Raw genomic sequence first — 27,491 nt, 5'->3', positions numbered from 1 at the left:
TTATGAAACACTTGTTTAGTTTGCACAGATTTATTCACATTTTTTTTTCTACATTAGCAGATTAAACAATACAGCCTGGGAAGATCTCATGAAAAGAACAAGAAATGAACCAAGAAAATAACATCAGAACATGTATCTATAAAACTAATTCTTACTGTATAGTTTGGTTAAAAAAATAAAAATCACAGTATACAGTATAGATTCCTCCCACAAATAGTACTTGACATTATGCTCGCACAAAAGGGTCAACATAAAGCCAGGGATGCCAACAAAATGAACAGAAAAGAAAAAAACGAAGGAGGGTTGTTTGTAAAGTACTGCTGCTAACTACAACCGTGGAGGTAGCTTCCTAGAGTAGCATCCCAGTCTTCGATTTGTTCAAATAATTTATAGATAGCTACAAAATAGACATTAACACCTAGATTCTTAATAAACATCAACTTAACTACAAAAAGACCTGTAGATTATCACCAGTTGGGATAGGAGACAATCAAAGGACATTTTGGCAAGTGCGACAGACAACAAAGGCATTCTAGACAATGCTGACGTGTACCCAAAAAACTAAAATCATCCACTCAAGGACACAAGATTGTCTTGATGGTGAAGACAACGTTCCATTGGCTACATTCCTGAGCACTTGTCGATACATGCTCCAAGGGTGGAACCCACTTTGCCCTCTCACACAGTCACATTTGAAGATGCTTGGCAATGAGAATAATATGCAGAACACTGGAGAAATGTTGTTCGGTACAGTAAAAGACAAGACAGATTTGGGGAAAAAAAGATAACGTCCTACAGTATAATGATGTTGCTGTTACACTGGAGTAGATTTGAAGAGCCTTATCTGACAATATATTATCTGTGCTAATTTTAGACTCTGCATGCCCCAAACAAATATGTTATTTAATGTGTTAGAAATGTGGACTATAATTATTGTTCAATTAAGGAATTATCTAATTAGATGTTTCTCAGTGTGATGGAGGCATTTAAAGTCCCAGAGACACCGGTATATTTATAAATCGGTTTTAGTTAGCTTATGGGCTTATAAATATAAATTGACGATCGAAACGACGAAAAGGAAGCTGTTGCTCTGAAAAATGTAATTTAATTTGCCGCGCAGACGAGTTTGACTGCACTGAGCGGCCTCTTTCTAGACTGGGGAAGAAGCCGGAAGTGACGTTTCAAGTTGTTCGCGTTTAGCTTCAGTGAATGTAAACAAAAGTATGTCGAAGCGTGGAGGCAAAAGGTGTATCGCTATGGGATGCAGTAACACCAACAAAGCAGGTGTATCGCTATTTTTGTTTCCAAAAGACGAGGGTTAGGGTTAGGGAGGATCATGAGCATGAGGATCAAACTTGAGGAAAAGGGAAAAGGGTAAGTTTAATTTTAATTTAAGTTAGGCCACTGTACCAAGAATAATACTAGTGAATAAATAAATATTTTGCGGACATCACTCATCAGGAAATAATTAATAAATGAACATTATGAATTTTTTAGACATCCTTCTCAGTTCCCAGAGTTGGGAATTTAGACTGGATATGGTCCTTGGAGACAGGATTTTAATAGACAGAAATTCCCAGAAATTGCTTCAAATTTTCTAATCCCCCCCCCTTATAATAATGATAATTATAATAATAACACAGCATTTATAATGCACCTTTATCAGTGAAATCTTTCAAAGGCGCAGTGTTAAAGATATGATTTGAGAGCTTTGCCTTTGTTGAATTTTTTGCGATTTTGGTTTGTTTTAATTTTTAATAGATAGCGGTAGCGGTTTGACATGCCTGCACAACCCACCTGCCTGCCTCCATCCCACCCCCAGCCGGGCTGCTATAAAACCATTTATGAGACCTAGGTACCTAATAATACCCACACAAGTACAACATTTTGTACTACAAGGGTAAAATAAATGACTTATTGCAAATGGGGAATTTTACCCTTGGAAAAATACCATCTCCAGTCCAAAATATTATAAAAAAATAACTCTTGTAAAGGCTCATTCCAACAAGAATAAATGTATATAATCAATGAAGCACATGTAATTGAAATATGTTGCATTCTGTGTAAGATTATTGCTGCCATGGAGGCTGACATGCTGTCTCATGTCTGTTTGGGTTTGTTGAGATCCGGATGCACAATTTGTGACGTCACAGTAATGGCTCCACCATTATGGCTGCGTGCGGAACCCGATCGATAAACTGGCATTTAATTTTAGCTTTATTCTTAGTAATCGGTGTCCATTTTTAATTTCCAATGTGGCAAATGTGTTCTCTTTATACATTCTATCAAATTCCGTTCTAATTGAAAGAAAAAAAAAAAAGATGTCTCTGGGACTTTAAACAGGGACCGGTTGCAATTCGTGCAACGCAATTACATTTAACTTCACTAAAACGGTCTTGTTAGTGCCGACTAGTTTCAAAACAAAAGTGCCCATTGGTCAGCAAAGCAATGAAAGATCCCACATTAAAGCAACCTGTTCTTATCTTGAAAACATCAGCACGAGTGGCGTTTGATTATAATCTATGGCATGACGACCCAGGGTCCCCTACTGATACGGACACGGCATTTGGAAGTGTCCGATGAGCAAACAAGACCTTATTTACATGTACCGGTAATGTATTTTAAAAATGCACTATTTGCAAGAACCTGAAAAAAGCTGGTTATTAGTTACTGAACAAGGTTACCGTTCCAACAAATGACACAACCTCCATCCAAACATTGCTGCCGCTCAAACAATAAATAAGTTCAGCACTCAAAACAGGCAAGCGGAGAGCTGTTGCTCAAAACAGTGATATCTGCTACTTGATCACATTCTTAGTCTTGGTGACTTAATACAAGCAAGTGTTAAGAGGAGACTGACAACCTCTCAAACCATTATCACACAATTCTGTCAATTTCACCTTTGAGGTGGAGACCACCAGACTTACACATTCACAAACCTGTTGGCTACACTTACGTAAAAAACAAAATAAAATAAGATGGCAGTATAAAATGATCATTGGCTGCAGAGGCGCTTTAACATTTGACAGAGTTGAGAATAATTCAAAAGCTTAGGAGCGCACAAAGTAGCCTCGTCAAACACAAGAAGCAGGCACAGGTGGCAAAATGTCTTCCTCAATGTCCATCGGCCAGCTTTTGAGAGTTTTTTCTTCCACGTACACCAAATTCAGAGTTCCCTTTAAATGAGTGCTTGCGTCTGTTCACACACTGAAAACAGACCTAAGTGCTTGTTGTGATCTTTGACCAAGGCAAATGTTTTTGTCCCCTGGTGAACTAATGTCACGTAGATCTTTGCGCAGACAGTGCAGACGATGCGCCTTAGTCTTTGACTCGAGGTATGCTGTATGAGTAGTGTACTAGAGGGAGGCCTCTGCTCTGGCAGAAGCAGGCTCTGCCGCATGCCTGAACTTGGTCTGAGCTGTCAGATACAAACGAGTCCCCTTCGTCCGCATACTCGGACTGAGCGGACGGCGTACCGCTCTCCGCCCAGAATCCCTCAGCGCGCTGGCATGTGCTTACGCCTGTCAAGAGGGTGGGACAGCTGTGAGACTTCACCAAGTGTCTGCAGACGGTGGAGGATGAGCAGGAAGAGCAGGTCTTGGCATGCAGCGTTGCCTCACACTCTTCACACACAACCATCTCCCCGCAAAGTTGAGAGTAAGCGCCACAGTCAAAGTTTAATTGAGCGGAGGAGCCGCCACCCGTGAGCTCGGAGTCTTCGCCTCCATCGTCTCTGTGATTTTCGCCTCCCGTTTGTTTTGTCTCCCTGCTCAATTGTCCACAGCTGCGTAACCTCAGCCAGTCCTCCCTGAAAGCCGGGCTAAAGAAAACATAGAGAACTGGGTTGAGGCACGCTGGCAGGGGGAAGAAAATGAGAGTGACGGACTTGGCGATCTCGGGGCCTCCGGCGGTGGACCCCGTTAGGAGGGGGGCGAAGGAGAAAGCAGCCACGGGGCAAAAAAAAATGCAGTTGGTGAAGATGAGCCAAGCTACATGGCGGAGGGCACCCGTCTGCTCCGGGTCAACCAGCTGCACCCTTCCGAGATGGCAGTACAGCTGAGTGTATACAGCTGCCGTGAACAGGTAAGCCAGTGCATTCAGCAGCACCAGGATAACCGTGACGCTCAGGGCCGGACTCTCGGCCCCGGCGAAGGGCAGGCAGAGAGGAGAGGCGGACTGCTGGCTGAACCTCACAAGTGGCAGGCAAGCGGCAGCGGCAGCAACCAGCGCTAACAGCCCCGCGGCCAGGCCGAAGCGTCGCTCTCGTCTCCAGCATCCTCTTCGGCCGAGGCCGCTCCTCCTGGGTGACATCACTTTGCTGAGAATATCCCGCACGGCCACGCTGCGCTCCACTGCTGCCAGTAAGAGCAACAAAACCGCCCACTCTGACGAGAAGACTGCAAGAATGCCCGCAAACTGGCAGCCAGGTCCCATTTCCCACCACACGCCGAACTCGGCGAAGGATCCCCAAGTAGCAGCATCCAGCACAGTCAACACGCCCACATACAGGCCCGTGAGCAGGTTTGCCAAGGCGAGAAGCCCCATCAACAGTCTGGCTGGCGGAATGGATGGAGCCCACCAGTGGGAGTGTCCCAGGTTGCAGTGGGTGGGAGAGAAGGTGGCAAACAGTACTAGACTGTTAAAAAACAGCGAGACCAGGCAGATGAACCAGACTGTCAGGCGGATCATCCAGTTGCCGAGAAGATGCTGACAAGGCTTAAAGGCACCTAAACACAGAAAAAGAAAAGAAAATGGCAATCAAAACACCAAGTTAAACATTGGTACACTGAGGGCAAAGGTAGGTGTGTGTGGGTGGGTGGTTGGGTGGGTGGGGGGCGAACTGGCTTGCCTGGTGAGGGAGAGCAATGCATAAGCATTGAAATTCGTTCTACCGCCTCTTCGCCTGAAAGATAAGTAACAAATGTTAGGGAGGAGACTTGCCATATTTAGAGCTCAAAGCAACATCATTAAGTAAAGTGGAGTGGATTACATCGAGATAGCATTGCAAATCTTCAGTTTACACGACACATTTTGAAGGGGAAGGGTGTGACTGACTGCAGCATTCTCACCTGCTGATCGCTTGACGTCACTTTCCTCACAAGAACGTGTCACCGAGTCACATCCGACAAATGCGCAACATTGGTAGGCATAAGGGACGGAAATGGATCTACAAGCATACACGGTTTTTGGTCAGGGAAATATTTGCTTTGCAAATAATATTTGACCTTTTGAACAACCATTTCTCAGCAACTTTATGAAAACAACAACACGTTTTTCGAATTGCCTTACTTTTAAGCTACTGTGGTAAATACAACTTGGTAAAGAGTTGTTTGCACACAAGTTGAGTGACACATTTATTCTTCAGCGTTTCCTCACCTGAGTTTGGGTAACTGGTTCACAGTCAGCACATTTTTCATCTGTGGATTCCCTGAGAGTTTCAGGTGACTGAGAGTGCTCAGTCCAGTCGTCGGAAGCATAGTCAGATAGTTCATACTCAGATCTCTGCAGGGATTGATTGTACATTTAATATTATTCTCGCTAAAACAGAATTGCAGTCTGGGTGTTATGACCTGAGAAGCACATACAAATATTGGCATGATTCTCAAATGAGCACGAGGTGCTGATTTTTTATTCTCGACCCACCGACCTCATGGATGGACAGCACATCTGTATGAAGATATGCCATTTTATCATCACTAAATAAACTTTTTGTCATTTTTTATTTCCCAATTACAACAGGGCTACAAAATGGCACCTTATTGTCCTAAAACAAAAGAATTTACCGGATACATGGATATGGCGGCTGACTTTGAATTGAGGATGGTCTGAACTATTCTTAATGTGCAAAAGTGAGGTCACGGACATGAACTGGAGCGCAATATTCAATTTCCAGTGCTCATGCGCTCATGCTGATATTCACCCCTAGTCAAGTAATCATTCATACTTACAGGTTAGTGAGAGCAGCAAGGGTGAGAAAAGCATCAGCGTGGATGAATTGGATTTTATTTCTACTCAGGTCTCTGTGGAAAACCAGAACAATGAACCAAAACTATGAAGGTATACAACAATTCATGCATCCAACTGTGTAGAGAGGGAAAGAGCAAGAGAAAGACTGAAGTGACTTACAGTAAACGAAGAACAGTAAGTCCTTGAAAATGTTCCCTTCCTATTTGCCCAATTTGGTTGTGTTGAAGGCTTCTGTTGATTGAAAACAAAACGTCATTAAGACTTGCATCGTTCAAACAAGATATGAAGACATTTGTCATGTTAAGGACATTTCCAAGCCCCAGCCATCTTATACGTATCAAAACTCACATCTCCTGCAGTTGGACACAACCCTGAAAGGATGGTAACTCCTTAATCTCATTGTAGGACAAATCTCTAAAGAGGAGAACATAAACGGCTAATTAGCTCAGTGGGAACATCCGAAACGAAGGCGTGACGACATAGACAAGTCAACACACAAGGAACCGAAAGGGAACGTTTCTTACAGTGTCCTTAGCAGCTTGAGATCGTCACACAGATCAGCGGGGACAGAAGATATCTTGGTCCCTGACAGTGTCCTGGGAATACAAAAAAATCATCAGCCACCGCTGAGACGCACACAGTGATTATTCATTCAGGTTCCCTCACAAAGTCTCGATGTTGTTTGTCCACGTGAGGATTGGGAAGTCATGCATCATGCCGGCCCCACGCAGCATCCTGGGAAACACACCATGAGAAAATATACAATGTAGTAAGAAATAATGAGAGCAAAGCATGGGACAGCGAGGAAAATCGGACCGAAACAATCAATTGCATGCTGCATATACACAATATCGCATACAAAACCTTTACACACATTAACATTAGACTGAGCTTTGTCAGGAAGATATGTGACTTACAGTGAGTGGAGATCAGACAAATTCTGGAAAGCTGAAGCACCCACAAAGGACAGCGGGTTGTCATAGAAATGTCTGCAATGACGGACAACCGTTTCTTTCACATGAATGGTTTCGTCCTTTGGACAGTGTATGCAAAAACTAAATCGTGTGATTTGTCTTTTAAGGGGTGGACCGGGGTGCGTGGGTTTGATCTTACATGGTTCTCAGCAGGGGGTTGTTATGAAAAGCTCTTTCAGGTATGGAAGCAATATCGTTGCTATGGAACCCTCTGTAAGAAAAAGGCCATTGGACGTGTTGAGAGATGTAGAATGCATAAAATGTATAAAGGCACTGTCAGGTAAATGAGACAAGGCAAGTCAAAAATTGTTGCCCTCAGTGAGGAGGACATTAAAACAGCTTGTGGTATTCGACGTAATAGTGAATAGTTTTTGTGTGTACGACAAACAAGAAGAAAAAGGTAGCCATTGACTAATTCATGATGAACGACGTGTTGAGAAGGGAGCAAAAAGTGGTGTCCACTAGTATCGGCTTTCATCTCTGCACACAACCACAGACACTTTTTCTTCACATCGCTCCCAAGACAAAGTCGCCATCTTTTGTGATGTGTTGCGGGAAGGTGGCATTGTTTCAACCAAATCGAATTTCCCAATTATGGCAACCGTTGTTTCCTTTGTTTGAGATAGCATGCCAGATCTTAGCACTGCCACTATCATCACTTGTACTACACTTGTAATTAGCTCTGATAGATTCCCTAATTGTATCACAAAAAGCCACCAAGGAATTTTAAAAAGAACTGCTAGAGCATAAGTGGATCCGCGTAACCACACTGACGCCGTGGGAACAGTGCGGTGCAGATTTGGCAAAAATGACTTCACGGCTACCTGGCGTGGATTGCGGAGAAACGCTGTAACTGGAAAATTCAGAAATTCTACCTAACGTGTTTTAGTATGTCTCCGTTTTCATAAGTAAGGTAGCATCTATATAGTGAATGAAACATTGGACTTGGCAGAATTTGGAGGTACATCTGACAATACCTGTAAGGTTATCAAGACGACCACAAATCTGAGCGATAGTACCAAAAAAAAAAGGCGATAAACTTACAGTTCTTTCAGTTTGGGCAGGTCTTCTATTGCGTCGGGAAACACAATCAGGTTGTTGAAGTTGAGATCCCTTCAAGGAAGGAAAAAAAACATGTCGGTCAGCACACGGTTCGCCAGCATTTTGTACTGACAGAATCTTGAGCTATAAGTCCAAACACATTACATTGATCCCTCGCTACTTCGCGTTTCGTTTATCGCGGCTTCACTACATCGCGGATTTTTTTTCCAAATTAAAAAAAACATTTAAAAGTAAAAAAAAAAAAAAAAAAACTTCTAAATTGAGGAAACGTGTCTAACCTTTAGGACAATGTAGTTTTGCTCCAAATGTTCGTTTACATTCCTTTAGAAGTCTGTTTTCGCGTGTTAGCACGATTGCAAATTAGCATCTTTCCGCTAACTCGTTAGCCTGCCCAGTACTTCTTGTTGGTGACCGTACTTCGCGGATTTCACTTATCGCGAGTGGTTTTTGGAATCAATTATCCGCGATAAACGAGGAATTACCGTATATAGAAATACAACTTGTTCACAAGCCACCATTCCTTGAACCGTTGGTAAAAGATGATTAAAACATTTGCAATTTGCCAAAGCACCCAAATGTGTGCTAACAGTATAACAGTACAGTACAGTGAGTATTAGTAAGTTTTGTGATGGCAAATCTCGTGTAAAATACATTGCTGACCACTATCAGCAAATCACACAATAAAGCAAATGTATTAGATTTAATATAGGCTGATTTGAACCCAAGAGAGAATTTGGTGATGCATTGATATGTAGGAAAATGTAGTAGTTAACGCCAGTAGACACACAAAAGAATCACTGTGACTCCTTTGTTAATCAGTAAAGGACTCTGCCCATCAAAGGATTTTTATGGCTGTGTGGCAGGAAGCAGCAAACAGTGGGAGGGTAGTTTTGATAAGAATCGTGTACTTTGCTCTATTTATCCTCAGCAATTACAGGAGGAAGTGGAGACAATGATGTCTGGAGGACCAGAGCAAGGGTGGGAGTGGGAGGTGTTGTTAACACACGCATACACATACATATACACGCCACCCATTCACTCACATGCCCATTAACTCATAACTTACAGTGTTTCCAGGTTCACAAGACCAGTGAAGCAATTGTTGCCAATCTCTGTAATTCTGTTGTTGTGAAGATGACTGAAATAAACAAACAACAACAAAGGTTGACTCTCCCAAAAGAACCTTGACGTGCAATACATAGGACTAATGTGCTTTTCCAGCCAGGTTTATTTGATTTCCCTTTGTGGTTTATTTGACTTCCCTTTGTGGTTTTGCACCCACTGTCGTTTATTGTTCAGTTTATTTAAATACAGGGTCGTCAACCTGAATGTTTCTCTAGTGCAGGGATGTCAAACTCGTTTTTGTCGCGGGCCACATTGTAGTCATAATTTCCCTCGAAGGATCATTATGACTGTCAACGCCTAATACTATTTACAGTATAGGCTACTGATGAATAACCAGTTCTGAAATCAGAGACTAGTCAAAACTGTTCAAATTGTTTAAGAAGATGAATGGTAATAAAAATTGCTAGCAGTACTTCTATTTCTAAGGAGTGAAGACAATTTCTAATTTTAGTAATGACACAAAGTCGATGCGAAATTTGTCTTCGCAGGCCACATAAAATGATGTGGCGGGCCGTATCTGGCCCCCGGGCCTCGAGTTTGACACCAATGATCGAGTGTGACTGAGAGTTTCTCATAAGTAGGCATACATTTTTAAAATCATCATTATAAGAGCATCACTATATTTGAATAGGCTGGTTTTCAACTCAAAGTTATGAAAATAAAGTACTACAATACAAACTTTGTTGTTATATTGTTTTTCATCATAACACGGGCTTGCATCCTTTACCTGTCGCGGGTTATTTAAATAAAGCAGAAAATGTTCTTAGTCACTCTGTGTCCCTAATGTTTCACAAAGACAACAAGCAGGTTGATCCAGTTCTATCTCTGTTATCATATAAGGACTGGAAAGTTCCTTTACTCTGCTTTGGACAATTAAAAAAAACAAAAAGAAAAGAAAAAAAAAAAGATTCCTTAAGTGTTCTGTGTCACGTTACAATAATACGGTTTGTATACTGCTTGTCCTCTTTAGAGTTGTGATGATTCTAATATAGAACTTACTATTTACATCAGGTTAAAATAATTTAACTGTGAATTCCTTCATTGGAATTTTTGAATAAATTAGACTGTTGTGTAAAGTGCTGATTATTTTTGTCAGTTTTCTTTTTGTGAGATTTGACAGTAAATAGTGCATGATATTTTGGCTGTCCAAGGAAAGACTGCAGCTTCAAACAGCGTAGGGGATGAGTGTAAAGAATATTGTGATACTTTAACCCAGGGAAGGTACAATGCCATGAAGGTCAAAACCTGAAATGTGTTTTGTTTGTACCTCAATTTAACATGACAATTACAACAATAGGATGATAAAACTTACAGGACAACTAGACTGGTGAGGTTTGCAAAGGCGTTGTCTGGTATGTACGAGATGCGGTTGAGGGCCAATGTTAGCGCTTGTAGGTTTGCCTGGTGCTGAAGAGAACCAACTGGGACCTCTGTAAGGTTGTTGTCGTCCAACCATAGATGCCGCAGTTGCTGAAGATCCTTAAAACTGTCATCTGGAACTGTAGTAATATGGTTTGCATCCAGTCGGCTAAAGGAGACAGGGGGAAAAAAATTAAGACAGGATTACAACAAAATAACTGAAGGGCTGATTTTGACCAACAGAAGCTTAAACTATATATATATGGCCTAAGCAGAAACAAGAAACATCCATTCAGTTTTTCATTAAACACAACCATTATAAATATACATGAGAAAAATTCCCGGGATCTTATATTGGTATAGTACTTCACATGTTTATTAGACCACCTAAATGTAAGGTTTATGCCAGTTGCTAAAAAAATGATTTTGTTTTTTTTATTTGGATGTGAAATTTGAAATATTTAGTTCCATTCGTAAACAGAAGTTCATTTTAGTGGTTGTGTTGTGCTTAGATTCTGATTTCTCAGAGAAGCCCAGTAATTTTGGGCAAATTTGGATTTTGACATTTGCAAATCGGTCCAGAATATGGACGTGTTTTAGCACAACCATCGAATCATTTTCTGCCATTATCCTCCCGCTCACTGTGTGTCTCGCCCTCCCTCAAAATTCCTCAAGTGTCTGAGCTGGAAGGAAAAACAGTCTTGATTGACATTTAGCTCTCTGGGGCTTCATACAAAGTGAGTCCTGGCTCCACAAGAGCATATAACTTCAGCAAGAGACAGTGGAGAGACGAAAGGAAGACAGGAAACACTGGACAATGGGATAGATAACTAACTAACTAACTAACTAACTAACTAACTAACTAACTAACTAACTAACTAACTAACTAACTAACTAACTAACATCTATTAGAACATTTACTTTAATTAATACACTGAACTTATCCCTACTGTCCCTACTGTCTTTGTGTGTGCATGCATGCAAGTAACTCACAGAGACTGGAGGAAATGAAGACTCTTCAAGGCAGCGCTAGGCACTGTCTTAAGTTGATTATTCTGGAGCATCCTAAAGACAAAAAGGATCACTGTGGTTTTACAATTAAACCAGTTGGTTCATCAGATACAATACAAAAATTTAACAATTTAACTGCGTTGGTAAGCTGTGTAGGAGCTCTTCAATTTGTAGACAAGTATAATAACTTAATTCAATATATTTTACAAAATTGCTCAAAAACTAGCAGACAGAAAGAGACGCAAGATGTCTAAAAAAATTTTCATATTACAGTATTTTCTGGGCTATAAGTGGCAGGTTTTTTTCCATAGTTTGGCTAGGGGTGCGACTTATACTCAGGAGCAACTTATGTGTGAAATTATTAACACATGATATCATTTCACATGTTATTTTCACACTTCCGCAAGAGGGCGTTCTAGGCCTGTGGAACTACAACTGACGATGAGTCTGACGTAAGCAACGTAGTACCGGAAGCGTCGTATCTTCTACTTCCGAAATTGTTTATAAGTGACACAGAAGACTTCGTTGGATTTGATGATTTGGAGTGACTAGGATGGTTCAATGAACTTGTTAACATGTTATTTATGTTATAGCTATTTGAATAACTCTTAATATGTTACGTAAGGGACGTTCTGAGGTCCTTGTTCATGTGTTTATGTAACGTTATAATACCGTTGCGTTCAGCCTGTTGATTCCTATTCTATTTTTATTTTAAATATCATAGTATATTGGAACATATATTAACGGAATACAAAATTAATCATTTTGTCCATATCGCACTGCACTACCATGTAGTTGTGATCATTTGTTTTTATGTATTATATATTGCCCTGTACTTTGAGCACTGCAGGTTCATTACTTTAGGGTCTTGAGCAAAGAGCTCATTAGCATACCCAGAGGACTTTGTGCAAAGGTGCATATAATATTGGATACCTTTCAAAGTGTAAGCTTTTGAAAGTAAACTACACTGTTTACACAAGATTTGTTAACAAAAACAGTTGGTTTGCCAGGGATAGAAAAGAACATTTTGTCCGTTTCAAGTAAGACTGAATTAGTATGTTTGGGTATATACAAAACTAACCAACAGAGCCTCAAAGTTGCAACACAACTTATTTAATATTTGCTTTACCCCCACCCCGTGGGTGGAAAACTTCACACTGTCACAGTGTGTGTGTTTGTATCTACATGAGAGTGTTGACAGTGGTGGTGGCAAGGAGAGTGCATGCTTACAGGACTTTGAGCTGATGTAGTCCAGACAGGGCTTCGGGGTGGATAAAGGATAAGTCATTCCCTGCAAGTCTCCTAACAAGAAAAAAATAAGTAGGAATTTTCATTATTAATATGAAATAACATTTAAAACAGTTCAAATGTAGCCACATGGAGTGTCTGTTTGAGAAAAAAAAACAAAAAACAGACAGTGAGGCGTAGACTGAAAAGTTCTCTATGTTAGCACCTCAAATGAGGCTCAAGCTCTCACACTGAAATGGGGCCAGGGGTGTCAAAGACACATCTGTCATGGCCTGTTGTCACTTTGTCTGTCACCCAAACAAGATTAGAACTACTTGCACATATACCCTCCCCAAATTGCTTTCTGGTCCTCCCACCAAGAGTATTTCAATTGTTTTTGAAACGGAAACAAGTGCTTATCACCTATGAGAGCGGGCTCGTAGGTGAACATAGCCATTTATTTCTCTGGAAGGGATTATTTATTTTATCATATTTTGTTATAATCCGCAGTGTACCCATAAAAGTGTGTTGGGACACCTCCCTTTCCTGTTGCCAAGAGAAGTTGTTAAGAAAGTGTGTGTGCATGGACAAGGTTGACTGGGACATCTAGTCCAAGTATACCATCGGGCCTGAGAGATTAGCGACAGATTTATCACCCTGCAATATGAGTCTGACCAGACTAAAACCCTGAAACAAGAGCTGCTGGGTGTGTGAGCCGGAGAATCAAGGACGAGTGTGTTAAGTTAGACAACCACATGCCTTTCAGGTCCCAGAGGAGAGAATTGTCAGAATAAGATCTTTTCCTAGACATTGCCGAGTGTTATATAATGGTACTACCATATTTTCCGGACTATAAATCGCAGTTTTTTTTTCATAGTTTGGCCTGGGGGGTGACTTATAATCAGGAGCGACTTAAATGTGAAAGTATTAACACATTATTACTTGGTCATTAACACATTACTTACTTACTAGTCGTTTATCACTTCACATGTTATTTTCATTTTAAACCGCATGAGGGCGCTCTAGGCCTGTGGAATAATTGGAACTGCAACTGACGATGATACCTGGTATCAGTGCTCACTCAGCCTTAGTTTCAAGAACTACGCTTTTTTTTCAAGGTTTACGGCAAAACAGAATTGATGAGGTGAAATAATTGATAACATACTTAAACCTGCACACCATAAAATCTTGGCCCAAAATATCCTTACACCAGCCTTTTCATTTGACCATTTCTGACTCACACATCCTATAAATAGCAGTGTTCTGCCTTTCAGGCAAGTCGTACATAATTTGTTCACTGTTCACACTCTTACTTTGTAAATTATGCTTTATTTTGGTAGAAGCGATGTAAACCAGGAAGTGTCTGTGCCTCATTTGATGTGCGCGAGGGGAGGGAGTTGCGTAGTTGAGGAAAGAGAAGCTAGAGACCACATTATTACATGCCCACCGAGAAAAACTCAAGAGAAACACCAACAGAGGCAACGCTTTGTATGCTCCGTGCTATATTTTCTTGTTTTCATGTAAATGGAACTGACACTTGTTTTGTCTTTTCTAGTTTCACTCTGTTATTGGTGGCAAACTATCCAAGTAAAGCTACAAAACGACCGAAGGACGTCTTGCATCATCAGTTAAGAGTTAGTTCGCTGTCTAGCTTGGACTAAGCTAACATGCGTCTTAGCGAGGACGGTACAAGCAGATTAACACTTTTGCTGTTCACGATGGGTATTCTTGCAAACCTCTGGAAAAATGTTCAAACTGGAATTGGGTTTGAGTTTTCTGCACTGTTTTTGCAGAAGTGACGTCATGGGTGCTCTCATAGTAGCTTGTTGCCTTACCGCGTCGTGACCAGACGGTATTATTTTGCTGTAATGGATTCTACATCTGCTGAGAACAGACTGCCATCTAGCTTGCCCCCAAAAACCCACAGTTTCTCCAAGCGAGGAGGGGTAAAAAAATGAAGGTGATGCACACAAACAAAGGAGTGTGCAATTTCACTTCTAGGCCGCAGTTGGCAGTCGCGATTAGAAACTCAAAATCCTGCAGAATGCAGAACCTTTAATGAATGAAACTGCAAATTACATCAAGTGCAAAATATAATTTGTATTGTTTGTGTTTATTCTAGAAATCAGGCCAAAACCAGGTATGTGGTTTCGGAGAACTTGACCGTAAATTAAGAAAGCCTAATAATGGGATTGAGCTGCTCTAACCTTTTCTGTTAACCTATAGAAAATTACCCAATTATACAAATTGTATAAATGTATCATCGATGCTAGAGTTTGGTCCACATTTTTGGCAGTAAGTCAGATTTGTTTCCAGCAAGGGTTGGACTCTGACTAGAGCGGTTCGCAGCCAAGTGTGAAGCACTCAGCACCACCAAATCTGAGACCATGGTCCTTGGTCGGAAAAGGGTGGAATCCCTCTCCGGGTCAGAGTTGAGGTCCTACCTCAAGTGGAGGGGTTCAAGTATCTTGGGGTCTTGTTCACGAGCAAGGGCAGGATGGAGCGTGAGATCGACAGGCGGATCGGTGCGGTTTGCTGCGATGCAGACTCTGTACAGGTTCGTCGTGGTGAAGAGATTTACCGGTCGATCTACGCTTCTACCCTCACGTATGGTTACGAGCGATGGGTCATGACTGAATAAAAGCGGCTAAAATGAGTTCCCTGCACAGGGTGCCTGGGCTCTCCCTTAGAGATAGGGTGAGAAGCTCGGTCATCCGTGAGGGACTCTGAGTTGAGGCTCTGCTCCTCCACGTTGAGAAGAGCCAGGTGAGGTTGCTCGGGCATAGGGACGACCCAGGACGAGCTGAAGAGACTATGTTTCTCGGCTGGCCTGAGAGTGTCTTGGGATCCTCAGGGATGAGCTGGACAAAGTAGCTGGGGAGAGGGAAGTCTGTCCCTCCTAAAGCTGCTGACCTCATTACCCGACCCCGGATAAGCGGTAGAAGATGGATGGATGGATATATATGTCAGTCAACATAACAACCACAAACTATGCTGGTGACACAGGCAAAAAAAAGGGTTGGGCGCTGCTAGGGAACAACTTCAAAATAAAAGCGTAACAGGGCAAGGAATTGTTTCAAGTCTACTAACCGTGCATTCCTCTAGACAGCATGATGAAAAGTAAATTGACTTTTGAAAAAGCAGATTGAAGTGGTGGATGAAAACAGAGGGTGAGGACTCTAAATACTGAAAGATCCAAAAGTTAAAAAAAGGCATACACGGAAAGCCCAAGCGGAGTTGGAATCACATGAGTTCATTTACGTACGAGTCATTTAGCATCCTCTGGGCAACATGATACCTGATATCAGGTAGACTGATATTATCGCCAACTTCCTCCAGCACTGAGCCAGAACAAGAAGCATTTAACAAACAGAGATTAGATGTTTGACACTTAAAAACGCCCAAGAATACACAAAGGAGAACATGACTATTATGGATTCAAGCCCTTACCTAATCTTTTTAATTGTGTTTTTTTACCTGCTTCTCTTTGCACTGTGATGTCACGTGTATATTTTGAACTTGCATTTATTTATTTATTTATTTATTGCCATTCGCTCATTCATTTATTCATTTTTAACCATGGCAAGGAACTCATTATGGGCCTGCTGCACCATGTTGCAGTGTTAACTCAAAAAAACAGGTCCATACCATAAGGCCCAACCCTCATGTCAACATTGTACTGTGTCAATATAGCACTAATGAAAGAAAAGAATGCATGCACTCACAGCTCTTCCAGATAAGGAAAGTTCTTGAAAACATTTGCTGGAAGCTCAGTGATGTTATTCATGCTCAGATCTCTGTGGAGAAAAAATGAAAACAATATCAGTTTGCAATTTTATCTCATATTTGTGGCGACTGTTGACACAAAATGACATGGCTCTTCAGTGTTAAAAGTACATGTTAAAAAAAGGTGAGTTTAAGGTCACTAGCGATGTTGCAAATGAAGCTTGTGCCAGCTGAATTCTCCTTGACTCAATAAATCGTACAAAACCAAAATTAACGGTTTATTTTCAACAACATTATCATATTTTTTTACACACAATTAGATTCGTCATCTCATCGCGAATTCATCCTTCACACAGCCACGGAAAAGAGAAATGTATTTCAGTCTAACTGCAGGGAAGCGAAAGCTCAGGATTTCACAACTGCGCACTGGCACTCGTGGGAAATGTGTGGTCTACTTCAGGCAAAACCGAAGCATAAACATAAACTTAAGACGATGAACACAAACAGTATATAGGTAATCATTTAGAACGCAGTAGAGTCGATGCTTTCTGCCATCACAAAAAAAAACTCTTAACTATTTGAGTATTCTAGTTTTCATTTTTGATGAGGGAAATCATCAAAAGCTTAAAAGCTGTTGAAAAAAAAATTAACTATACTTCAGCCCCAGGCAGCTACACTTTTCAATCCACCTTCAAGATAAGCATGTGGCAGCATGACAAATATGCACTCAGGCCTTGATTTGCTTCCCCACAAACGCTAATATCAGGTCATGTGCATTGCATGCACTCAATGCCAAAGACAGAACAACAAAGTGTCATATTTCACATTGAAAGGTGCAGACTACTGAGAGAGCAAAAATGATTATTTTAATGAGAAGTCACCAAACACAACATGAATTATGCAGCCCGAAAAAAAAAAAATCCAAAATTTAGAAATAAAGCAGCAGCCTGCACCTCACCTAAATTCTAACTCTAAAATTGGTCATCTTGAATTTCATTGCCAGATCTCTTTAGGACCTGTGTGGGCCCCTCAAATACAACAAGGATCATATTGCCCTTCCTCTGCATTTCCAGCAACACTCACGGCAGCATTACATGGCGTATCCATGCCAGAACGCTCAGGCTCCCTACGTTCCATGTCCTGTCCAGTGTCCACATTTAACGAGTGATCCAGTTACTTTAGAGACAACAGCCTGATTGTTATTGCTTTTCCCCACTCAGGCAGTGCAATCGGTACTGTGGATCTGCCACCACTTGTAATCGTCCAGACACATTCCTAAGAAAATTGTAGAATGTTCAGCGACTTAATCTTACAGATTGCTGTAATCACACACAAACAAAGCAACGTATGAGAGAGCTGCATGACTATCCTGCTTCCTCCCTCCCCCATTTTATGACTGCTTTACTCATCAAGGTCCTTGGTCTGCCCCTGCTAAGATAGATTGAAGAGGACACTCAAAATGCAGCTGTGATTAATGATGACAGGCATAAATGATTATACAATCTGGTATTGCTAAATATCAATCCCATGTGCTGTTTGTTCATGTCGAGAGAAAGGCAAAAAGCTGAAACAATTAGCAGACCTAATTTGAGAAACATTTGTATTCCGCTTCCTATGAGGGTAACAGGGTTAGAGAATGACAAAACAGTGGTCTATGAAAAAGTATGTTTGGCTACTTTCTGAACTCCTGCCACTTCAGACAGTGAGGTGATCAACAATCCCAAAAGCTTTGATACAAAAGTACCTATGAGTAAAGGTGGTTGCATTTTGTTATCACTTCCACTAGTGTTAATATTGCTTTTTCAACAACTCTTATCCTGTTCAGGGTCATTGGAGTTGCTGGAGCCAATGGGAGCTCACATCGGACGAAACTCAGACTGCACCCTGAACTGGTCGCCAGCCAGTCGCAGAGTGTTAAAATGATTGTGTCAAAGAATAAATCACTCACTTACTTAGCATTCAGGCAAGTAGCAATTACTATTATTACAGTAGGGCACAGTGCAGTCAGTGTCACGGTACGTAATTGCTACCTATCCATTGTCTGACCCAGCGACCCCCAACCTTTTTAGCACCAAGGACCGGAATATCGTCAGACAATATTTTCACTTTCACACAGCTTTTATGGTGAGGCGGATAAATACAACAAAATAAAATGATACGACCGGCATGAAAACAATGATACTGAGGTGCCGAAGGAAAGAAGGCGCAGCAGGTTTGTCGCAAAAGACTTTACTGAACATACTACTCGTAAAACGAGGAATAGGAAGAACAACGGAAGTGCGTTACCACATGAACACCATGTTCCCAACACACCCTTCAACCCTTACTTCCATGGGGGAATTTTGTATGCCAACGCGACAGTAAAATATAATAATAAACGTGAATCCACAACTTTACTAGCAGCATCCTCATAACATCACGCCAACAACATAACATGAGAAATGTTATGTTCACATCACCAAGGTGTGGGAGCGAATCCTGTCCATTTTTCAAAAGAAAAGATCATCCACACGTGGGTAAATAATCCGAAAATAATGTATAGTATAAATAATAAAATAAATACATAATAAATAATAGTGGTGAAACTTTTCGCTGTGCTGAAGCCTTTGTTTCTCATTGCACTGAAGCGTCAGGTTTGAATTTGAGCGTGTTGCCAGGTTTCCGTGATTAATCAAACGCAACATCCCCGAACACAGTTGGTTATAGTTCTAGATCACCTGTTTTGTGTGATTCTGAATATGGCGGTGAAGGGAGAGAGAGAGGCTCATCAGTGGCGGTTTGAGCGGCTATCGATTATCTTAACCATAGCTTGGGTCATCTACGTTTCCTCCATCACCTAAGGCGCCTGCCAGAACACACAGCAATGTATGAAGGTCTCGTCTGGGATGTAAGAGTGTCCACAGAACTCATCGATTAGTACTAAATTCAAATTAATATTATAAGGCACAGCTCATCGTCACCATTCTTTGCCGAACAAGTCCTCCGGCGGCTGACCGAAGCAGGCTGCCCTCAAAGTCGGGCCACAACAGTCAGACCAATTGACAGATTGACTGCAGCTCTCATTCAAGTATTCAGCATGTGTGCTCTCAAAAATCTTCACTTCAAGTACCACTATTCATAATAAACTTTGTTTTTAGAATTAAAGAGACTTTAGCTAAGTTGTAAGTTTTTAGCACACGCTATATGTATTGTATTGGGTACATCCTTGGTTCATATTAATTACTATTCTGGGAAACTAAAGGTTTATTAACATGGCTCACTGTACGGCAGTACAATACATCGTTATCGTATCGAAAATGGAAACAAGGATGATCTCCGTCACGTGACCTTACCATGTTACATGGATAGAGGTCAGTCCAAGCACCCACATTGCTCCTTTCAAATTTGACGTTGATGGCTAAATCAACCCAGTCAATGACAATCATCTTGAGGAGTGAGCGAGGAGTGTGAGAGAGGGAGCGACGTGTCTCACATATGCAGCGAGACAGCACACAAAAGAAATTTACTTCCGCGTCAGTAAGAGTTGGCAGACACAGCCATGTGAACTATATACTGTACATATACATTGTGCTTTAGACCTTTCTGTGGCGATATTTAAAATGTCAACATTACCAGTGCACATTAGTGCATATTATAAAAATGTCTGCGCACTCCGTGCCGCCATTCAATTGGTTGGGAGTATAGGAGTGAGTCTCGCCTTTCTGTTTCTTCCTGTTTTTAAAATGAACATTGAAAATTTCAAAATTTCACACAAACACACATGCACACAACAAAAACATCTGCTGTAGATAACAAAAAGTAGACTAAATTTAAGACTGGGGAAAAGGAGGAGTGGTCTAACAACAGTTTGATTTATTTGAATTAGAAGCAGATTTAGCGCTCTACAGATCTAGTATGTACAAAGACATCATTGGATTTCATTCTTAATATAACATAAGTGGGACAATCCCTCTGACTCATTGTAGAGTTCATTGAATGAATTCTAATCATTATTATCTTCAAAATATTTTTAAAACGCCCTTATATCCCGTCACTACTGCGCAGGGTGGCGTGGTGGGGGTGTCAAACACAGACGCACGGGGTGGTGCAATGCAGTCCATGTCACATGCATTCAAAAGAGGAGATATTGCAGTTCACGTGGCTCCATCATCATTCAATTACTCTATAAACGTGTACCTGTGGTGCTCAGAAGAAAAGATACTATGATTGTTTATCAAGAAAAACTGTATCTAAATCAGACATGGGCAAACTACGGGCCACGGGCCACAACCGGCCCACGGGGCTGTTTAATCCGGCCCGCCAAACCTGAATAAATTCTATTATTGAACTTTTTTTTGGGTCATTGTCTCTGCAATTATTATGTTTCCCCAATAGATGGGGAAGCGCCCGCCCGCGCATTTACTCCCGGAAGCCGTGTCAGAAAGCTCTGTGCACACTCACAAGTGCGTGTACGTACTAAGTAGTACGGACCCGGCGAACCCCGCGCTCTATTTCCATCATTGCCGAATTTCGAGTGTAGGCTGTGACGTCAGCATTCTCGTAATTCGCGCGCTGAGCTTTCAGATACAGTTTTACGCTAATGCCACCCACAAACCTTCCCCTGGAATCCTTCCATTAAAATGAGTGGCCCGAGGAAAAGAAAGGTGGACACTGAGTGCCAAGTGTTTAAAAAAAAAAAGAGAGGACAATTTGGCTCGACCGACGTGTGTGAGCAGACGTTCAGCCACATGAACGTCAACAAAGCCCGTCACAGCTCTAGGTTAACGGACCGACATCTCGGCTCTATCCTAAGAATTACCACAACAAATTTCACTCCGGACCATGATGCACTAGCAAAAATGGAAGACCAACAATACTATTGATTTCTTTATTACTTTATTTGAATGTATTCTTTCACTGATTCTTCAAGATGATGTATTTGGTCAGAATGTTTACCGTTTGACGTGATTTCGCCTCATTAGATAAACATATTTCATATATCTGACCTGCAGGCACTGAAGTGATGGAAACTATTATTCATAATAACAGTGTCGTATTTAATGAGAATCACTGATAGTAGTTTTTGGGTGAAATACTTTTTTAATGCTGTTAATAAATGCATTTGTTTTCAAAAAGCTTTTTTTGAATATCCATGCTTTACTACCTACTAAAAGTACAAACCTTTTATGCAATGACCTTTACATCTCATTTCTATTACTTCACACAAACACTACATCCATCTGCTCCTGGTTCTGCCCCCCGGTCAAAATATAGAACCAAATTCGGCCCGGCGGTCAAAAAGTTTGCCCACCCCTGATCTAAATGCATCTTTGGTTGCACCGGTTGTATTAAAGCAACCTATAATAGCTCACCTAAGTTGTTTGTCGAAACGCCCTCGGCGTAGCCATATTGTATGTTTTCCTCCTCCTCTGTGGTGGCTTATTGGGGGCCACCTCACAATCAGAAAAGCATGAGAAAAGACAAATCTCCATCCATAGGCAAGTGATCTGGCGTATGAACTCAATAGCAAGTGGCAGGCGTAAGGGACGTGACGTCACATTCGTTCCCAACTTGGCGCTCGGCATTAAAATAAACTGGGGGGGATTATTTTGGAATATGCAAGACTAGACACAAACTGGAAACACCATATATTTATCAAATCTTTACAGTATTGCTCTCTTTGTACGTTAACACTTCATTGTGGGTACTTGGGAAACACCCTTTAACCCCTAACCCCAAAACTTAAAACCAAAGACATCGACTGACGCAAAAAAATAAAAAAAGAGATCAGGACATCCATACACACCAGCAGCCAAACATGTCAGAAAACAAACATACATTACACCTACTTTCTTAGACAGGTCTGCAGTATTTAATCATTGTACCCGTCAAGGAAAATTGGATCATTTCCCGCGGCACATCTGACAATCTCTTGCCGCAACTAATGTGATGCGGATGTGGTTGGCAATCACCGCACGAACATAATTAGATGAGTGGTGACGTCAATCTGACATTTAAAATTTGTTTTCACCTCAAGTGGATGGGACAGTGAGTAGTTAATGTTTGACTTCACACGGGTCGTAGCCTGCTACACCTGATATGATGGAAGCCAGCAAATTTTTAGGTCAGCTTGAAGTCCCATCCTGCATTGGCCATTTTAACAGACAACTATAAGATAGCAAAATAGCTGACTTAGATGGACGTCTCTAATTTACAGACGGTCAACAGTGTAAGAGGCTATGTCAAAACGGCAACAATGATTAGTCAAGATAAACAATGTCACCATCTGATTGCATTGATAATCACACTTCTACTTATTTTCGCCTGGAAATAGAGCTGTGCGATACGCAAAAGAAAATATATATCAATATTTTTGCTTTGCCAAATATCTTGATAAGTATAACGATATAAATATGGGTTCAGTAAAAAAAGAACCAAAATAAATATCATTCCAAAAGAACGTGGCAAGTGCAGTTTCTTTTTTCATTCAAATTTACTGGCCTCCATCAACATCAAAAAACTGGATATTAATTGAAAAAGTAATACACCCGCATTATACTGCAACTGTGCTGTAATTATAACATTTTTATGCAACAACAGAAGTATTTGTTGTCGGACTCTTCCTGCAGAGTGCCCAAATGTTTGTTTGACTCTATATTAGTTCCTTAAGCACAGCTGCAAAATATGACGATATTCAGAATTTTTCAAAATTTAGGTGGAGCATATCTGGCAAATGGAAGGAATGAAAACCACATTTGCATTGGTCTATGTGCTGAGAATCTTTCAGGAATGAGTTACAGTGCTACTCAAGGGAAACAACCAAAACCATTCTTATTTACTGAGCCATTGTGCTGGTGTGGAGATTTATTGAAAAACATAATCCAAATCGTTAAAGCTAACTATTTATGATCCTACTCCATATGACAGATTCCATTCGTGCTCACATCAAGCTGCAATACAAGTTAATCATTTACAGAGTTGAATTCTAAAAGTTACACATTGTGAAATCAGCTAAATAAACTGCCAATCTCTTGGATAGAGAGGAAATTCAAACTGTGAGCGCTGAATGCAGACTTTTAATAACACATAATCACCGCTTTTCATGACATGACCACTTCCACCACCGAGACATAAAAACTGCCAGTTGGTGTTATATGGGCTCATGGTGGACAACAGCGTAACTTTGAATGATGGTGTAACCACAGCCACAAAACCGGTGCAGACACAATCTTATATGTATGCACTCTTTATGCATATTGTTGAGCAGATCATTTGACACATTGGGTATCTCCCTGAATTGAATTGCTTGAATCTGTCAAATGCTGACAATGCGAGCGAAGGCAAAACTTTAACAAAGACAAAAAGCTTCAAGTGTGAATAGGCCCAAAGACAAGAAAATTATATCAGCAAAATCAGAGATGACAAAAAAAATACACAACAGAGCCATCACGTATGAGCAAATAATTGATGGAGGCATTAACCCAGAGAGAATGAGATCTTGCAGCTGCAATACATCTCACTAATCCATCGCGATCCAAAAACCCCAGCACTTCACTTACAAAAAGCAGAGGGAGTGGTAGAGGACAACTAAAGTTCAAGACACTGGGAGAACAAATGAAGAAAGACAGCAAGAAGAGACAAACAACCTTTCACAGTGGACTAAGAGTTTCTACTGCATATTTAAGTAGCTTAGTGTTAAATCTACCAAAGTGGTGTGAAATAGCTATGAGTATGCACATAAGAAGTTCATATAATCATGCAAACAACATCAGCAAGACAAAACAAACAGCTGAGTGCTTGCGAACTCTGTGATATTATGTGAAAACTCTACTTCTGGTTAAGATTGCAACGCAAGACTGAATAGGAGCGTTTTCAAAAAGCAAAAACTGTAGAGAAGAACTTAAACTCTAAAGGTACGCCTTGTGTGACATCATGTCTTGATGGATTAGTATATGACTTCCTCTGTTTACTTTTCCGAAAACATTCCTAACAGTGGCGACTTCAATTAGCGTTAATTGCGCTTAAGAGGAACGAAAGTTGCTTTTCTTACTGTATTCATTAAGTACTTAAGTACTGTAATTATTATTATGATATTTGTATTATTATTGAAACATAAATACAAACGACTGCATCAAATTAATGTGCCAGCATTCTAGGATTTACTAGTTACGTTTCTAATGCAGCAATGCCATCGAGTGTTCTTGATGCACCTACCAAAGTAGTTAAACAAGTTAATGAATAACACCAAGACGTTGTGAAATAAACTGGAATACTTCCTTCCTGGAGCAATCATCAACAGTGGCTTCGGTGTTAAGTAAAACAGACCTGCCAGTTGTTTAATTTGTTAATTGTTTATATAAACAAACTTGAATTTTAGTAATTAAATGCACATATAAATTGAAACAAGGCATTGCTGAACACTGCATTTGCTGAATTAGATCATCAAACAATTACATTGAACCAAATAGTTCCAATTATTACTGCAAATGCCACAATAAAAAATAATTCATTACTTGAGAGGAAGAATAAAGCAATGAGAAAGCTTCTCAATAACCAAATGGTTATTAATACCGTTACTACAGCAATGACTGGACTGCATCTAACTGTGGGACCTGTTTCACCAATGTTAACATCTGACAGCTAATAAAGTCATCAAAATATTAGCAGCATCGTTCAGTGTGTCACAATGCATTTCTAGTATTTTAAATGTCATTAATATGTTAAATAACTAACACTATTAGCATAATTAATTTGGAAAATCAATTTTAAATGGTAATATTCCTTACAAAACATCCCTAAGCACAATTAATGTAAAATGAGTCTGTAGTTATGCTATATAAAGTTGCCAGTTCACCAACTTGACACAGTGAACCATGAAAGAAATCAATACGCAATCACAAAAACACATCACTGGTTTCTGTCCACTTTATCCGAAATGTTGCCCACGGTTGTTGACCACGGTGTCAACCGTACGCATTTGCGACATGAATGCATGCGTGGATTTGGGAGAAAGCTTACAGGTAGTAGGTGAAGGCACTGAGGCCGGACGGGACGGTGGTCAGTCCTCTCCCGGAGCAGTCAGCACCTCCATCTTCATCGCAGCTGCATGAGGGGGAGCAAACGGCCGGAGTCGACTGTCCTTGGCCGGTGGCTCCGGGACGCAGAAAGCACCACAAACAAATCCAGAGCAAACCCAAAGGCATTTCCCCCACGTAGGTTCAGGTGACTTTGATGCAAAAATATTAGTAATAATAATATTAGAGAGGGGGGCCTTTGTAGTCTTATCGACGTCGACCCCTCATGTGGTAGTTCAGCATAGGGAGAGGAAGCCTGATCGAAGTTAAGCGTCCGCGCACTTGGTTGTAAAAAAATAAAAAAAAAACGCACGTTCAATGGGTAGGTACAGTCAAAAAAACAACATGGTCCTCGAAGACGTGCGATATGCCTTGCCGAAAGACAATTACACACTGCCTGTGCGTCGCATTAGTCGATGAAGATAAAGTTGTAGTGCTGGCGACAGCCGCGGTCGAGCCTACCTTACCGCCCCATTAAATAACCACAAAGCGAGCGGCAGCTTGTTCGTGCCAAATGGTAAAAGCCTCGCTCAAGTGATTCTGGAAGCTTTCGTTGAGCGGTGCAAACAATCATTTGCCGCCCTGCTTTGCTTTGCTTTGCTTTGCACCGCTCGCCGCCGATCAGCTTCCTCACGCTCCTGAATCCTGATATCAACAGCACGCGTGAAGCTCTGCAGGCACCCTGCCGGACAACCTGGAGCACTGGGGCCTGCCTGACTGTCTGTCTGTCCGCCTACTTGCCTGCCTGCCTGCCTGTCTGCTTGTGTCACTGAAAGCTGCCCTGTGTTCTTGCATGAGCAATGCTTGCACGCTCCTTCAATGCCCGTGCAAGTACATTATTAGAAAACACACACAACATATGCCACATCAGGTGGACAGTCTTGAAAATAAGTCACAAATACAAAATATTTGGGCTGTTCTTTTAACAGTTTCAGAGGCTGAAGTGGGAATAAGTGCATATATATGTCCATATTAATTTTGGTGATTGATCTGAATTTTTTGACGTGAATAAGTTAAGGCAGGGGTGTCAAACTCATTTTTTTTGGCGGGCCGCGTTGTAGTCATAGCTTCTTTCGGAGGGCCATTATGACTGTCAACCCAAATAAATGTATGAGCACCTCATATTATATGCAGTAAAAGCTACAAAACAAACTGACAAATAACTTGTTTTCAAATCAGATGAGTAAAAACTGGTCAAATATTTTGAAAAAGAGATATTAAAAGTAAAGACAATTTGCAATTCTAGAAATGACACACGAATTTGATGCACAGTTTGTCTTTGCGGGCCACATAAAATGATGTGGCGGGCCGTATATGGCCCCCGGGCCTTGAGTTTGACACCAGTGAGTTAAGGGTTCAGGTTTTTATCGGTTATAAGGGTCTAAAACTGCTGGGTTAAAAATTGGACTGACCTGGGAAGTTGGATCAATTTGACCAACCCAAATTGTTTTGTTTATAGCCCAGGAGTTTTAAGAGTGGTTTTTCAAAATCCAAGTAAAACCTCAGGGTTACCCCTTTTCTAACCTAAATATTAACTATGTCCACATGCAGTCAATGAGCCTTTTAAAATCCGAATATTGGCAGTATTCGGGTTTATGAAGGCTATGTAAACGCATGCGTGCAAAAAACGCGACTGCTTTACTCTTGTGGTGAGTGACATAAAAATGCCTGACTGACGGGGAAATGGAAATGAAATGTCTACTTGCATCACAAAGTATTTGCGTAGCCACTCAAGTCAAGTTTCTTCAAATGAATCATGCATTGATAAAGAAGGAAAGCATGCATTTTGATTTTCTTTCCTTGCATGTAATGGTGACCATGTGTCTTCTACTTCGACTGTATCAGCCCCCCCATGAATCTTCAACTAACTGTTGCGTGTTTCTACAGGAGCCTGTGCAAATGTGTTGGAAACAGAGACAGCTTCAAGCTCTCTCTTGAAATTTGTTATCATTGTCCAAAAAAAACCACACAAACACTTATGGCATAT

General features: G+C 41.0%; 1 protein-coding gene across 1 annotated transcript; it reads right to left on the bottom strand.

The window, feature by feature from the left end:
• Positions 1 to 11: 11 nt before the first annotated feature.
• Positions 12 to 26,259, bottom strand: lgr4 (leucine-rich repeat containing G protein-coupled receptor 4). The gene is made up of 18 exons (XM_088371471.1): positions 25,449 to 26,259; positions 16,451 to 16,522; positions 12,729 to 12,800; positions 11,481 to 11,552; positions 10,441 to 10,656; positions 9,070 to 9,141; positions 7,986 to 8,054; positions 7,081 to 7,152; positions 6,885 to 6,956; positions 6,634 to 6,702; positions 6,492 to 6,563; positions 6,316 to 6,381; positions 6,127 to 6,198; positions 5,949 to 6,020; positions 5,377 to 5,502; positions 5,070 to 5,167; positions 4,850 to 4,903; positions 12 to 4,727 (listed from the first exon to the last, which is right to left on the bottom strand). The coding sequence occupies exons 1-18, from the start codon at positions 25,631 to 25,633 to the stop codon at positions 3,319 to 3,321; spliced, it is 2,940 nt and encodes a 979-aa protein (XP_088227597.1). The 5' UTR covers positions 25,634 to 26,259; the 3' UTR covers positions 12 to 3,318.
• Between the last annotated feature and the right edge of the window lie 1,232 nt (positions 26,260 to 27,491).

The sequence above is a fragment of the Syngnathus floridae genome, chromosome 3 (assembly GCF_059516105.1).
Source record: "Syngnathus floridae isolate MCC-2025c chromosome 3, RoL_Sflo_1.0, whole genome shotgun sequence".
Taxonomy (NCBI): Eukaryota; Metazoa; Chordata; class Actinopteri; order Syngnathiformes; family Syngnathidae; genus Syngnathus; species Syngnathus floridae.
This window is presented reverse-complemented; position numbering and strand designations above follow the sequence as displayed.